This window comes from Mesoplodon densirostris, chromosome X, assembly GCF_025265405.1.
Source record: "Mesoplodon densirostris isolate mMesDen1 chromosome X, mMesDen1 primary haplotype, whole genome shotgun sequence".
Taxonomy (NCBI): Eukaryota; Metazoa; Chordata; class Mammalia; order Artiodactyla; family Ziphiidae; genus Mesoplodon; species Mesoplodon densirostris.
In genome coordinates, this window is record NC_082681.1 from 48,616,646 (window position 1) to 48,631,132 (window position 14,487).

At 42.9% G+C, this 14,487-nt stretch overlaps 1 protein-coding gene across 1 annotated transcript in view; it reads left to right on the forward strand.

The window, feature by feature from the left end:
- Positions 1-7,360: 7,360 nt before the first annotated feature.
- LOC132481443 (nuclear RNA export factor 3-like) overlaps positions 7,361-14,487 on the forward strand; it is a 31,700-nt gene continuing 24,573 nt past the window's right edge. The window contains exons 1-15 of the mRNA XM_060086308.1: positions 7,361-7,443; positions 9,744-9,918; positions 10,137-10,290; positions 10,912-10,995; positions 11,103-11,207; positions 11,332-11,412; positions 11,519-11,617; positions 11,954-12,061; positions 12,226-12,335; positions 13,212-13,248; positions 13,614-13,682; positions 13,768-13,823; positions 13,964-14,071; positions 14,178-14,236; positions 14,345-14,460. Of these exons, the coding sequence (XP_059942291.1) occupies positions 7,440-7,443; positions 9,744-9,918; positions 10,137-10,290; positions 10,912-10,995; positions 11,103-11,207; positions 11,332-11,412; positions 11,519-11,617; positions 11,954-12,061; positions 12,226-12,335; positions 13,212-13,248; positions 13,614-13,682; positions 13,768-13,823; positions 13,964-14,071; positions 14,178-14,236; positions 14,345-14,460 (1,365 nt within the window). The 5' untranslated portion in view covers positions 7,361-7,439. The remainder of the gene's footprint in view (positions 7,444-9,743; positions 9,919-10,136; positions 10,291-10,911; positions 10,996-11,102; positions 11,208-11,331; positions 11,413-11,518; positions 11,618-11,953; positions 12,062-12,225; positions 12,336-13,211; positions 13,249-13,613; positions 13,683-13,767; positions 13,824-13,963; positions 14,072-14,177; positions 14,237-14,344; positions 14,461-14,487) is intronic.

Sequence of the window (14,487 nt, forward strand, 5' to 3'; positions counted from 1 at the left end):
TTGTAATCAGTTTGTTTGGTTTTTTGCTATTGAGTTGTATGAGCTGTTTATGTTTTGGATATTAACCCTTTATTGGTCATATCATTTGCAAATATTTTTCTCCCACTCAGTAGGTTATCTTTTTGTCAAACTGGGTTTTGATGCACCACCAAATTAATCAAATTCAAGGGTTTTGCTCAAAGTATCCATGAGTATGAATGAAAGCATCTTAATTCTGACCTCAATTACTATAGTTTGTTACCTATTAGCAAACACGTTGTAATGCAGATTTTAATTGTAATGATTTAAAAGGAAACTCTCTAATTTTGAGAATATAAATTATTTTTGAGAAACGTGTATTTCTACTTGGTTTTGCCAATGATATTCTTACAGCTGTTAATTCATTTCCATTGAGAAATGATATATAGCTTTTCTGTTAAAAGAAATATCTGGGTGATATGGTTTTTGTGTGTGTGTGGGGGGGGTCTATAGGTATAATTTGCTACAAATTGTAACAATTTAAAATTATTATAAATTGGAGGAATAGTCTCCCGTGATCTGAAACTATTATACAGTTCAGCAAAGAAATCACTAGTCATTGAAAAACTAGTGAACATAGTAGTTTGCAACATACATCTTTATTGTTTCACTTTTATAAAACTAATTAACATAAACAAAAATACCAATCAGCATTCATGTAGGAATTATACTTGATCATCACTGTCTGTTTATGGATACAAACATTGCACCAAAATCAATGAAAGCCTTTTGTGAGAATCAATTGGCTATACGAATTTATAATAAAGAAGATTTTATATTGCATTATTTGTAAGTAGAATGCTGCATATCTTTTTATCAGTGAATTTATAATACATATATGAGTGTGTGTGTGTGTATGTGCATGCACATATTTTTTCAGAGAACATATTGTTAAGCTAAACACACCACTGTGTACCTAAATGCTATAATTTCAAATAATCTCTTCTAAATTTCCTGCCACTTACCTATTCTAGGCCTCAAATTTACTCCATTAAAGATTATCCCATTAGCTTAAAATGTTGAGCCCTTTCAAAAGGCAACTATTTCTCAACAGGGTATTGATGGAAGCTCAATTATATATACTTTTTTAAACATCTTTATTGGAGTATAATTACTTCACAATGGTGTGTTAGTTTCTGCTTTATAACAAAGTGAATCAGTTATACATATACATATATCCCCATATCTCTTCCCTCGTGCGTCTCCCTCCCTCCCACCCTCCCTCTTCCACCCCTCTAGGTGGTCAGAAAGCACCGAGCTGATCTCCCTGTGCTATGCGGCTGCTTCCCACTAGCTATGCAGCTCAATATCAAAAAAACAAACAACCCAATCCAAAAATGGGCAGATGACCTAAATAGACACTTCTCCAAAGAAGATATACAGACTGCCAACAAACACATGAAAGAATGCTCAACATCATTAATCATTAGAGAAATGTAAATCTAAACTACAACAAGATATCATCTCACACCGGTCAGAATGGCCATCATCAAAAAATCTACACAGTAAATGCTGGAGAGGGTGTGGAGGAAAGGGAACCCTCTTGCACTGTTGGTGGGAATGTAAATTGATACAGCCACTATGGAGAACAGTATGGAGGTTACTTAAAAAACTAAAACTAGAACTACCATACGACCCAGCAATCCCACTACTGGGCATATACCCTGAGAAAACCATAATTCAAAAAGAGTCACACAACAAAATGTTCATTGCAGCTCTATTTACAACAGCCAGGACATGGAGACAACATAAGTGTCCATCAACAGATGAATGGATAAAGAAGATGTGGCACATATATACAATGGAATATTAGCCATAAAAAGAAACGAAACTGAGTTATTTGTAGTGAGGTGGATGGACCTAGAGTCTGTCAAACAGAGTGAAGTAAGTCAGAAAGAGAAAAACAAATACCGTATGCTATCACATATATATGGAATCTAAAAAAAAAAAAAAAGGTCATGAGGAACCTAGGGGCAAGATGGGAATAAAGAGGCAGACCTACTAGAGAATGGACTTGAGGATACGGGGAGGGGGAAGGGTAAGCTGGGACAAAGTGAGAGAGTGACATGGGTGATATGGTTTTAAAGCAGTGGAAATAAAAACAAAACTTGTCTCAAATCGTCACAGTAAACTGAAACTAGCTTTTATATTGTTTTCAGTTGTCAACAAGGAAAACCATAAAGTTAACTATGTATGTCAGTGTTTGGTAGTGTTGCTGTTATTTGCAATTTCCCTCCATCCTTGAATGTATTTTCTACATTGTGTAAACTGAGTGTGAATTCCTGTTATGGTTGTAAACAAAGTCCATAAAATTATATCCAATAAATAAAGAAAGGCCTGGTGAATCAGTAGGAAGAGTAAAGGCCGGGTTCAGAAGACATGGGTTCCAGTCTGGAATCAGCCAATGAGTAGGAGCATGACATGGGGCAGTGTGGAACATGAAGGTCCCAAACCTCAGGTTCCCCATCCCGGGAATGAGGATTCTCCCCCTCATAGGGTCCTTGTCAGGATCTATTGAACTCACAAGACAGTGAAGGTCACAAAAGTGCCTTAGTCTCAGCCAGGCCTGAAATCTGAGGCTCGGTTTCCTTATCAGTAAAGAATGAATCACAATATGGAGTTTGTAGTTATGTCAAAAGGATTAAGTGTTATGTGTAGAGGAAAAGATAAGCCAGTGTCCTATTATGCACATAATTAATGAGAATATAAAAATGATGATAACTCATCAGGGGTTAATGGAACGTTTTACTTCCTTCCTTAATTTTTCTTTTACTATTTGCCAAATTCATTTAAATGTTTTGAAATGTATTTAAGAGTATTCCACGCAGCAAATTATTCAAAAACTTTCAAGCCTGGAATTTTACCTCTGGAAGGTTCATTTGGTCTTTGCTATGCAAAACTATGCCTGCTAAAAATCACAGACTCTCGTTGTAGTACTCATGGGCTCTTGTAGAGGAAGGAGCATCAATCCACAGCCTCCTCAACTTCTCTGAACTACACGCTCCGATTGCTGTCTGTGGAAGAACTCTGCATTTCTGTTGCTGAACTGACCTGTGTCCTCAGCATCCCTCTCAAAAGTGGCAGAGAGAATCTGAGGCAACTCTTCAGACAAGATATTTGAAAATTTCAGCGTCTTAAATCCACTGTGTGATGCTACAGCCTATGAAACATTGTGAGCTCACATTCTTTGGTCCCCTTTCGCATGAAACATATGTCTGGAGATGGTAAAGGTGGTGGAGTTACTAGATGCCTAGTGGTAATCACACCAGTAGGGTATGTCTGAGACTTCTCACGTGAAGTGAAGTTTAAGCTGAGATCTGAGCCTAAGGAGGCTTTAGCCAGCAGAAGAGGAGAGGGTGGAGACTAGCCAGATATAACAGGAAGGAAATACCCTGTAACCTGGTTTATCCATTTGGAAAATCCAGAGTGGCAATCCCTTACCCAGAAGTTTGTCACGCTGGGAAAAACTTTGTGAAACCTAACAGGACAGTTGTAGAAAGTACCTGAACCCCTTCTGCCCTCCTTGCTCCCACCTCAGGCCTTTACTCACCACCAGCCCTCTAAGAGGAGTCCTATATTATTACTCTGATTTCTATCTGTGAAACCATAGAGAAGAAGAAAATCGTTAGGTAAAGCAATTTGAGCATGATTTTATTTTACATGTTCTTCCACCACTCGCAATGCAAGGTAACTTTTAATAGATTTTTCTTTCCCTTTCCCAAATAACATTTTTCACTGGAGAAAACACAGAAATTGGAGGTCTGTGCCACCTGGTGAGCATATCTGGAATGGCAGCTTGGATGTCACATAACAGGAAGCCTTGGCAGGAAGAAGGGAGAAAGGTGCCCATCGGACGGAAATATCTGGAAGATTTTGTGGCGAATGAAGCGTTAAGGGTGAGTTAGAGCCCAGGTACATTAAGTCTAGTGGCAAGAATTTTATTCAGCCCCTTCCTCCCAATAGTGACCGGAAACATTTATATGTATAATTGAGAGACAAGGGTAATGTGAAAAAATATATAGATTTATATATAAACACAGTTAAGTCACATACATAATTATTTTGCGATAAAATTCCCAGCTAGGTATATACTATAATGTTATAAAAATTTGCATCATTTATTCTTCTGATTTCAAATTAATATCTTTCTTTCCAAAACTAATGAAATGCAGGAATGTGTATATGCTAGAGAAAATATTTTTCTATTTTTTTTTCATCTTTTTACATAGCAAGATGTATATTTTCGGTAATTTAGTTTATATTTCCAGGATGTATTTCTCTGTGTACAGTACTATATAAGTAAGTTTACATGAACATACTTACTCTTCCAAAATTTGCTCACAATATGTATACATACTATGTATACATATGTTATATGTGTATGCTTATGTGTATATGCATACGTAAATATATGTACACATACATGCATATATAATTGTTTTTGTTTAATCTTTATATGTTTGTGATTCATAGTTCTTATTTAAATTTTTTAATAGACTTTGAATGATGCTCTTTTACTAATCAGATTTATTTATATAATATAATATTAAACATTTGGCTATAAAATATGTTCCAAACACTTTCCCAATAATTCGCATTCCTTTATATGTGACATTTCTGTTTGGGAGACATGGGGTTTTTCTAACTTTCCTTCAATTTCTCTAATTAAGTTTGTGACAGAGTTAAAAGCTTTTCTTGGGTCACTTATATCGTTTTGGTTGTCCTAGTGTCAATGCCACGCTGATAGGGTACTCAAACAGCCCTCTCCCCCATGTCTTGGTCTTGAAGGGGAAGTAGATGAAATCTACTCCCTTGAGCCTAGAGGCCTGGATATGGGGCTACAGAGATTGAACTGTCCTGGGGAATTTGTGTGGGGCTCAAGTTGAAGCAGAGGAAATTAACCTCTATGGAGGGAAGGAAATGATCATTTATGGAATTATTTTAGGCCAGAGGCACTTTACATGGTGTCTCCTATAAGCAAACATGTATTCAAATATTTTCCCCAATATTCACCAATGTAGAATTTGGTCTAAAGCTCTTTTCCATTTTGCCCTGAAGCCATCAAGACTTTGAATCTAGAATTCCCAGTGGACTAGTATTTGATGCAACCCTATGTATTACTCATTTTTTTGTCATAGCTGTGTTATTTTTAAATTTAAAAAATCCATGAAAATTAAAGCAATTTCTGTACTGTCAAAAGAAAAACAATTAAAAGTTTGAAAAGCTGGGAGACAACATTTCAAATAGTATTACAGATTTTGTGCTCATGTGCAAGAACAAACAGGATTTCTATTAATCATCAGAGAAAGGGACAAAAGATAACCAGAAATAATTCAATTCATCTAAAAATAAAAATGCTTCTTCAGTAAAGATCTGGAAAGATGCCAAACCATTAACTGAAGAAGCGAAAATCGAAAGATGTCATAATAAATGAAAAAAATCAATTTGCATAAAATTGCTTATGAAATCGAAAATTTTAATTTATTTGTTTATTTATTTTTACACCTTGCAGCATGTGGGATCTTAGTTCCCCAACCAGGGATCAAACCTGTGTCCCCTGCATTGGGAGCACAGAGTCTTAACCATTGGACCGCCAGGGAAGTCCCTGTAATGGCAAAATTTAAAAAGAATATGTACAGAACTGCCTAACTACACAAATGTTTTAAGTTAGGTATTCACATCACCTAAAGAGAAACACATCTGGAAAATGTGCACCAATCCTTTTACATTGGATATCTTGGGTACCTGTGAGTCATGGTGAGGGGATCACGTAGATGGAAGGTGCAAAATGATTTTATTTTCTAAGTATACATTTTTAACGTCTAAGATTCTGTGATTAGGCTAATCTGTCGAGAGGAACACTTGAAAGGATCTAATAATCGACTGACAAAAAAAAGTTCACGGATATTTACCATGTTATCAAAGAGTTCACATGATACTCTTTCATAAAAAGTCAGAATTTTCAATTTTTTTTTTTTGGTAGGCGGGCTTCTCACTGCTGTGGCCTCTCCCGTTGTGGAGCACAGGCTCCGGACACACAGGCTCAGTGGCCATGGCTCACGGGCCTAGCAGCTCCGCGGCATGTGGGATCTTCCCGGACTGGGACACGAACCCGTGTCCCCTGCATTGGCAGGCAGACTCTCAACCACTGCGCCACCAGGGAAGCCCAGAATTTTCAACTTTTGACTTGACAGTGTATCTGTGTATTCATATGCATTTCTGTCTTACATTTCCCTCACCTCAGATGTTCACACTCTCATGTACAGATTTTTCTTCACCTCTCTCAGGCATTGGATTTCAGGGCATAGAGATCTAGGAAGGGAAGGAGGGCAAGTAGTGGAAAATTCCAGAAGGTATTGGAAAATTCCACAAAGTTCTGGCTCATAAACTGGAGACCAGGCTCCTCCCTCCTTCCCTCTTTACAAATCCCTGTGACTTGAGACTTTCAGGGCTACAGTTGTGGTTCTAGCCACTAGGTGATATCTGCCTACAGTGACTACATTTTTTTTAAAAAAGGAAAGGTTACGGGTTTTTGTTTGTTTCTTTGTTGTTTCTTTTAACTGTCCTTACAGTGACCCACCAAACTCTGTTTGATATTTCCTTTATATTTTCAAGTGTCTTTTGTTGTTGTTGTTTTGGTATTATCTCTCTGGAATGGGTTAGAGTTAATTCTAGCCATTTGATTATTTTTAGAATATTCAGTTACTTTGTGTAAACTTCAGAAAATCCCCTATATTTCACCAAAAATTTAGTAAAGCTATGCATGGAGAAGTCATCTTCCATTGCATGGAGCTCAATTCCAGTCTCTGTTTCCCCAGGTAGCATCTGAATGACACTAGACAAACTCCAGCACCTCAGTAAGCCTCAGCAACCTTGGAAAGTTGGTGATTCTGATATCAGAGTCCCCTTGTGAGGAATTCATGGAAGAATAGAGGCAATGTAGCAAGTACAGAGCCTGGCCTACAGCTGGCACACAGAGTTCTCTGGGTTTGCCAAACGAAGGAACACAATGTAGTGTAGCTGATCCAGAGTCTGGCATACAGAGCTCCCTGTGTTTGTAACCAGAAGTACCAAGGTCCCCTAAGCCTCCTGATTCCAGATGCCCTCCTCTGCAAGGGTGGTACAGTTGGAAAGAGTTCCCTGGGTGTTAGGCTGGTAGCAAACTCAGGGGGCAGTAATTACAGGAAGTTAAGTCTCCTCTGGCCCCCAGGGCTGTCCTCCTCTATGCTCTTGGGGAAGGGACTTCCTGTTAGGACTCCATCTTGTTTGTGTGGCTCTGACAGAGTGGTTTGGGGCTTGCACTCTCCTTCTTCGGCAGCCCTTCCTGATATTCTCCAAACCTCCAGCTCCAGACCCACAGATTCTCTTCACGAGCAGCCTGTGAGGAGGGTGGTGACAGATCACTGCCTTCAGGCCAGCCCATGGGTGAGTTGGTCAGCATGAGACCTTGTCCTCAGATCCCCACAGGGCAGGAGGGGTTCTGGGTTCCCTCCCTAACCCCAACCCACAGGACCCCCAGCAAGCTGACCCCCCTTTAGAGAAGGCATGCAGAGGGCTCAGGCTCACTATTTCCCACTCTCTTGAGGAAATGGGCCAAGTGGGCTCTGACACACCCATCCTGATTCCATGGGGAAAACCTCTTCTCTTATGGAAATGGCCATGGCTGAGGTGAATTATTTCCCCTGGCTAAGGAAAAGGCAAAAGTCATGTGATCTTCTCCGGTCTAGGGTTTGGAGAGTAGGGAGGGCCATCTAGGTGGGGCGTGGGATTGTGTAAACTAATATTCCTTGGATTTATATGAGGTGGGGGAGGGGCAGAAAACCCACCATTACCACTGAGTATTACATTAACTAGTCAGGGTAAATTGTATTAGTCCATAGAAGCTTACTGAGGCTTGCTTTGTTGCCCAGCATATGATCTATCCTGGAATGTTCGATGAGTAGTTCTTATGTGCATTGTTCTATGTCACTTAAATACATTTGTTAACTTAAGTCACATTTTGAAACCTTCTCCCTCTAGCTGAGTTTTTGTCTGCCATTTTGTGCATCACTCAGTGAGCTGTGTAAAAATTTCCCACTGTGACTGTGAATTTGTCCATGCTCTATTTCTGTTAGATTTTGCTTTGCATATTTTGGCTCTATTTTAGGACATGCATACAAATTTAGAATTTTATATTAATATCTCCTTATTGCATTGAACCTGTTATCAAAAAGAAATCTCCTTCTTTCTCTAGTGATTCTTTTTTCTTTAAACTGTACCTTTACTTTTACTAATAGGGTTATACCAGCTCTCTGTAGGTTACTGTGGAAAAGGTATACATTTTGCCATCATTTTTTTATTTTAAAATTTCCTAGATATTAAAATTTGCATGTGTCTCTTTTCAGGAGCATTTGATGGAGGGTTTCTTGTCCAGTCTGATAATAGCTGTCTTTCTATTTGGAATAATAATCTCAAATTTTTAATGTAAAAGTAGATGTAATTTGGTTTATACATACTATCTTACTGTATATTTATTTTTGTCTCTTCTAAGTTCTTTTTCCTTTCCTTTCCTTTGAAATGATTAACATTTTATAACTATTAAATTGTTACCTCATGTGGCTAGATAAACATTCTTTTGCCATTCTTGTAGTGTTTACCCTTCAGATTACAATGTACATTTTTGCACTTTCAGTCTAATGTTAATTAATTAGTTCTTTAGAACTCCTCAGACAATTAGGGGACCTTGAGACACTTTGATTCCATATACTCCCTCCAAATTTATTGTCATGCATTTTCATTGTCTATATATTTAAATCCCCAGAAGAAATTACTATCATTGTGTTATATAATCAGCACTCATTTAAATTTGCCTACATATTCACAAATGTCATTAGTCTTTCTTTCCTGTATCTATGTGCCTCCACCTGGGAAGATATTTCTTCTGCCCAAGAAAGAGTCTATAATATTTCTTTTAGTTTGAGTCTTCTGGTCACAAATTTTCCGAGTTTTTGTTACAGGATGAAGAAATGAATGCCTTTTTTTAAAGAATGTTTCTCTTTAAAGCATACTTTTTCTCCTGTTACAATAATACTGTTACACTGAGTTGATATCTTGTTACTTTTGGAAACTTCTCAACAAAGATCTCTTCAAATACCACTTCTCCACTGTTCCCTCCCCTTCTTTCCGGGACTCACATTAACCATGTGTTAGCTATGTTCACTGCATCACCTTTAATTATCTCCCCCTCGCTTTTGGTATTCTCCATGCTATGTCTCTCCAGGCTGCATTCTGGATCTTTTCATCGGACTTATCTTTCATATCTCTAATTCTTTCGTCAGGCAGGGAGATCACCTTTGACCCTTGAACCACCACACCAGGCTAGATTTCAGGGTAGGTTTTATTGTGCCCCTAGAGCCGAGCAGAGAAGAGAGAGTTAGAGGTGAAAAGCCACTTGTCCCAGGTCACATAACCTGAACCAAGCAGAGCAGGGACTAACATCACAGACTAAACCCTGGGTCCAGACCCTTTCGTCTGTGCTTGCTTTCTTCTTGGCTATGAACACTCCCCACCTATCATTTCCTGAGAATTGGAACCACAGTGAAGTCTCTCAGCCTTTTTTTTTTCTTCCTAACTATGATAATTTCCTATTTAGATTATAAAGTTGGTGGTATTTCTTCATTAGCCGTGATATTTACCCAGGAATTTTTCTGGTACTGAGACCATTGATGTGATATTCTCAATTTCAGGGTACAATAAGCAAGTAAACTCCTTACAAAGAAGAGCAAGATGCTGTCGTATTTACAGAAGGAGGTATAACAGCTGGTCTGAACAAGTCAGGCCTGGTATTCATCCTTCATCCCAGCAACAACAAGATGGAGATCAAGCAGAAAGTGATGTTCACAAGGACACTGGAGTAAGATAGTAAGTGACCAGTCAGAATAGCTGAAGTGCACCAGCTAGTGGAACAAAACCATGTAGCTAAATATGTCACTCTTCTCTCTAACCTGGAAGAGTGAGGAATGATGGGATAAGGTTAACGGTTGAGCAATCTTTATTGTAGCTCTGCTATCATTGGGGAAAATGTAGAGAGGACTTCCCAAGACTATACGGACCACTTTCTTCTCTGCACTTCCCCACAGTGCTCCCTATGCCCTTCCATCCTGTCATCGGAGAGGCAATTTTCAGGAACAAGACGAAACCCCTGTTAACAAGGAGACAGAGCAAAAGCCTCCAGAGAGAAGAATGGAGAGAAACAGGCAGGATGAGACCTTGGGGAGCTGGTTCAAGATCAGAGTGAGTGTGCTGGCTAAATGGACCTAACATGTAGAAGAAGATGACAGAGAGAGTCATGTTGGGCGCATGTAGAGATGCTGGGACTTTTCTCTCGTGGCAGTGGAGCTGGTAATCTGTCTTGTTATTACTAGGAGTTAACTTCCTAGATCATGTGAGGGCAGGTTCAGAGAAGCAATATAAAGGGAGCAGACTGACTGCAGGGACCATGGGAGACGCTGTCTAAAACAAAGGAGGAAACTACTGCCAAGGAGATGGAGCAACTCCACACCAGAAGACGCAGTTTGGCTCAAGCTGAGTGTAGGAGGAGGTTGAGTCTCTGGGATCCTCGTCAGAGGGGCAGGCCAGGTCTGCCTTAGGTAGGATCTCTTAGAACTTTATAAAAGTAAGTACGTGTGAAAGATATGAAGTCGATTATTTCAGGAAAAGTATTTAAATGGAAAGAAAGGATATATAGGAAGCCCATGTCTGGTGTAAAAGTTAGCGATAACAGATATTGTCCTATCTTAAGAAATTACCTAAAGCCTGAAAAAAGGTCCTAAAGCAAGACACAACTGGGTCTTATCTTAACCTTGGATTCCATTGTATCACTTTTCTTTCCCCAATTATTTCTTTGCCTCTTAGGTTCCCTTCGGTATTAAATATGATGAGAAGTGGCTGCTGAATTTGATTCACAAGCAATGCAGTGTCCCCTTCACCCCAGTCGAAGTAAGAGAGGACATTGAGGCCAATGAGAGGAAACGGGGTAGATGGCAGGCCCAGATGAGAAATGGCTCTGGTCTCATATTATGCTTCTCTTGTCACTCTCCCTACAGTTTCACTATGAGAAAATGGAGGCCCAGTTCTTCGTTCAGAATGCCAACATTGCCTCCGCACTGAAGAATGTCAACGGCAAGATTTACAATGAGGTTAATGAAAGGGTGTGTGTCAAGGGCATGAGCAGGGCTAGCTGGGAGCCAGAGGGCAGGGCAGGGGCATGGTCTTGCTTGATCCCAGAGCTCAGATTTCCTGGAGCTTACCCAGCCCCTCTTGTGTTCTCAACAGATATCTATCTTTGTTGATCCCTGTGATGCACCCCACTCTGTGCTGAAGGAGCTGAGGTCAGAAAAGGTGGAGCAGATAAAGGTAATGCAGACTCAACACAACCTGTGCACTCACAGCCAGACCCACCTATTGCCCCCGATCACCACCTCAGACTCAGAGCCCCTGAACCCCATCCCTAACTCAGCAGCTGCCCGTGAAGGAACGATATGATGCCTCCCAGCAATCTCGTGACATCCAGGGAGTCCGCTCTGACCCTGGTATGGCGACAGCAGCAATTGTAGAGCAGGTGAGAGCAGAGGGGTCTAGCTGGGAAGGATACTCAGGAATGGTAACTCGGGGAGGGGTTGGTGCTGGAGCTGTACCAGCCAGGAGCCTCTCAGCCCCCGATTCCCTCCTCCTGGCTTCCTGGAGACTTGATGACCCGTGATACTGGAATGGCGCAAAACCCTAGAAATGGCATGGCTGCCTCCCTGCAGACCCATCCAGGGAATATGCCCAAGATGAGGACCTTAGACCCAGTGTTGGGGCTGGTGGTGATGGTGGGAGAGATTAGGTAGAAGAGGCAGATTGGTCTCAGGTATCCCCTGCTGGGGTCCTCACTCTAACTCTTTCCTCATCATAGCTTTTGGCCTTGGACCTGAGCGATAAGAAACCCTACCAGCTGCACGGCCTGTCCAACACTATGCCGAATGCTTCCAACACCAAGAACTGGAACCTCTCCAACACTGAGGTGAGGTGTGGTACCCAGATCCGTCATGGAAGGGAAGGTGGGAAGGCTCATGTGATGGTGACAGAGGAAGGGAAATGGATTTGTAGGAAAAGGAAGGGACTAGGGGTGCACGGCCATCCTGGCTCTGTTTCTCTGGCCCATGTGGTTCCTCCTCATAATCACAGGTGAAGTCTGCAGGGGAGATGGACAAGGGTGAGCGGCTGGAGCCAGAAGGGATGTGTGCAGAGAGAAATCCCCTGTGCACCACCTTCCCTGATAAGTCAACCAACATAAGGTCAGATGTATCCTCTGTTTCCCGCTGGCAGCCTGAGCTATTCCCGAAAGTGCCCGTTTGCAAGGGGCAGCTGACGTGGACCTCAGGGAGGACTATAGACCCTATGCTCTCCTCTCTGCATCACAAAGTGGACAGAGTTTCAACCACAATCCATATGGGCCCCCAGCCCAACATGTGCATATTTTACATTCTTACCTGCTGTGTCTGAGCCATTCTGGGGCAGGTGAAGAGCTGCAAAAGGGGTGCCATTTCACATTTCCTCTCTCTTCTTCCCTGACCCCAACCACGGGAGAGCTTCTTTCCCTTCCCTTTGTTTTCTCTCTCTCCCTTGTCTCTAGGCCCGTATGTCTCTGTCATCTCACCCCTCGTACCTTCACTCCCTTTCTGTCTTCATCCCCTCCATCTCCCTCCCTGAGCCCCACCTCACTCACCTCCCTGCCCCAGCATGCTGGGCCACCCATGGGGGGAGTCAAGCTCTTGGTCCAGGCCTTGGCAGAGTGCAGGACCCTAAGTGAGGTGGCAGAGCCTTGAGCACACACCCCATTCCCTCTTCTCCCCACAGCCTTCAGCCGGGCCCTGGAGGAAGGAAGGGAGGGGAAGGAAGCCCTGCAGCATGAGTTTGAAATGCTGGTCATGGTGGCACTGGAGAAGGGAGTCCGCGCATTCTGCGGGGAGCTACCCAGGGGAAGGAGAGGAAGGGAGGGAGGGAGGTGGGGAGGGAGGCAGGGCATGCTCTCCCTCTGTATCAGTCGATGGGGGCCGTGTTCAGGGCCCTGGAAGGCTGGGACACTGGGGTGTGGGTGTACTTGCTCCCATGAGGAAGAGGGTCACCTCCACAGTTTCGCTGACTTTTCTGTTTTGTCTTGATTTTGGCAGCTCCATCCTGGAATTGTTCCCCAAGTTACTAACCTTGGTAAGTGTATTCCTTGTTCACAGACTCCTCTAACTGGCACTGACAGCACCCACAAACTACTCTGCACCCCATTAGGTCTTGCCACAGTTACAGTTTTGAAACTGACCCTTAAACGTCCTGGGCGGAGGGGGATGGTACAGCCCCTGTGGTAGCCTGACAGAGGCTCTGGATCTTCTTCAACCACGTTCTTCACAGGCTTTGGGGAACCCCCGGTGATGATCCAAACTGTAGTCCTGCCCATGGAATTTCCGGGGCCCTTTCACCCCTGACCTCTGACCCTCACCGTCTCTTGGGCCCATCCTTTTCCCTGATCATCCAACACCACCTCCTGGTCTGCACTGCTGACATCATGTTATCTTCCCCAGGATGGCCAGGAGACATCCCCACAGGCTAAGTGTGGTATTGAAGCCTGCAAGCACTTACCAATCTGCAAGGTGAGGATGGAGGATCAAGCCGGGTTTTAAGTGGAGCATGAGAAGGGTGTGTCAGCCCTGGTCCTGAGGACTGTTTTGATTCCAGGGAAGCTACTTTGGATCTGATGAGCTGAAGAGCCTAGTCCTGCAATTCCTGAAGCAGTAAGTACCTCTTGGAAGCTGAGCAAGGGGAGGGCTATGAGAGGTGAGGCCACCTAAGCACAGATCTGCTCAGGGGAGTTTTCAAGTCTCATTTGAGGTCCAGACCACAGAGATAGACTGCCTTCACTGCCCTCCCTTAGATACTACTTGATCCATGACTACGGAGACCGACAGGTTCTCGCAGGGGCTTATCACGAGGAGGCCTGCTTCTCCCTGACCATTCCCTTCCACCCCGAGGACCCAGCCCCGTGAGTATCACAGCACAGACTCTGCTCCTGGGCCGTGTGGCTCCCCAGCAGACCCAGGCCAGCTCCTGCAAATACGCACCACCCACTGTTGCTCTTTGTCTCCTAGAAGCAGCTTGTGCGAGTACTTCAAGGACAGCAGGAATATGAAGAAGCTCAAGGACCCCCGTGAGTGTGCGATGGGAAGACTGGGTGGGAAAGGGCGGTGAAGGGGTCAATCATAGGGCCCAGGGCGTGGCAGCCCCTGACCTTCGCTCGCTTGCCCTCCCCTCACAGACCTGCGGGTTCAGCTGCTGAAGCACACAAAACGTGTCATTGTGCACACCCTCTGTGGGTTGCCCAAGACTCAGCATGACTTCAGCTCCTTCCTGGTGGACATTTGGTTCCAGACGGTGAGCGCCTGCTTCCTCCCTCGGGCG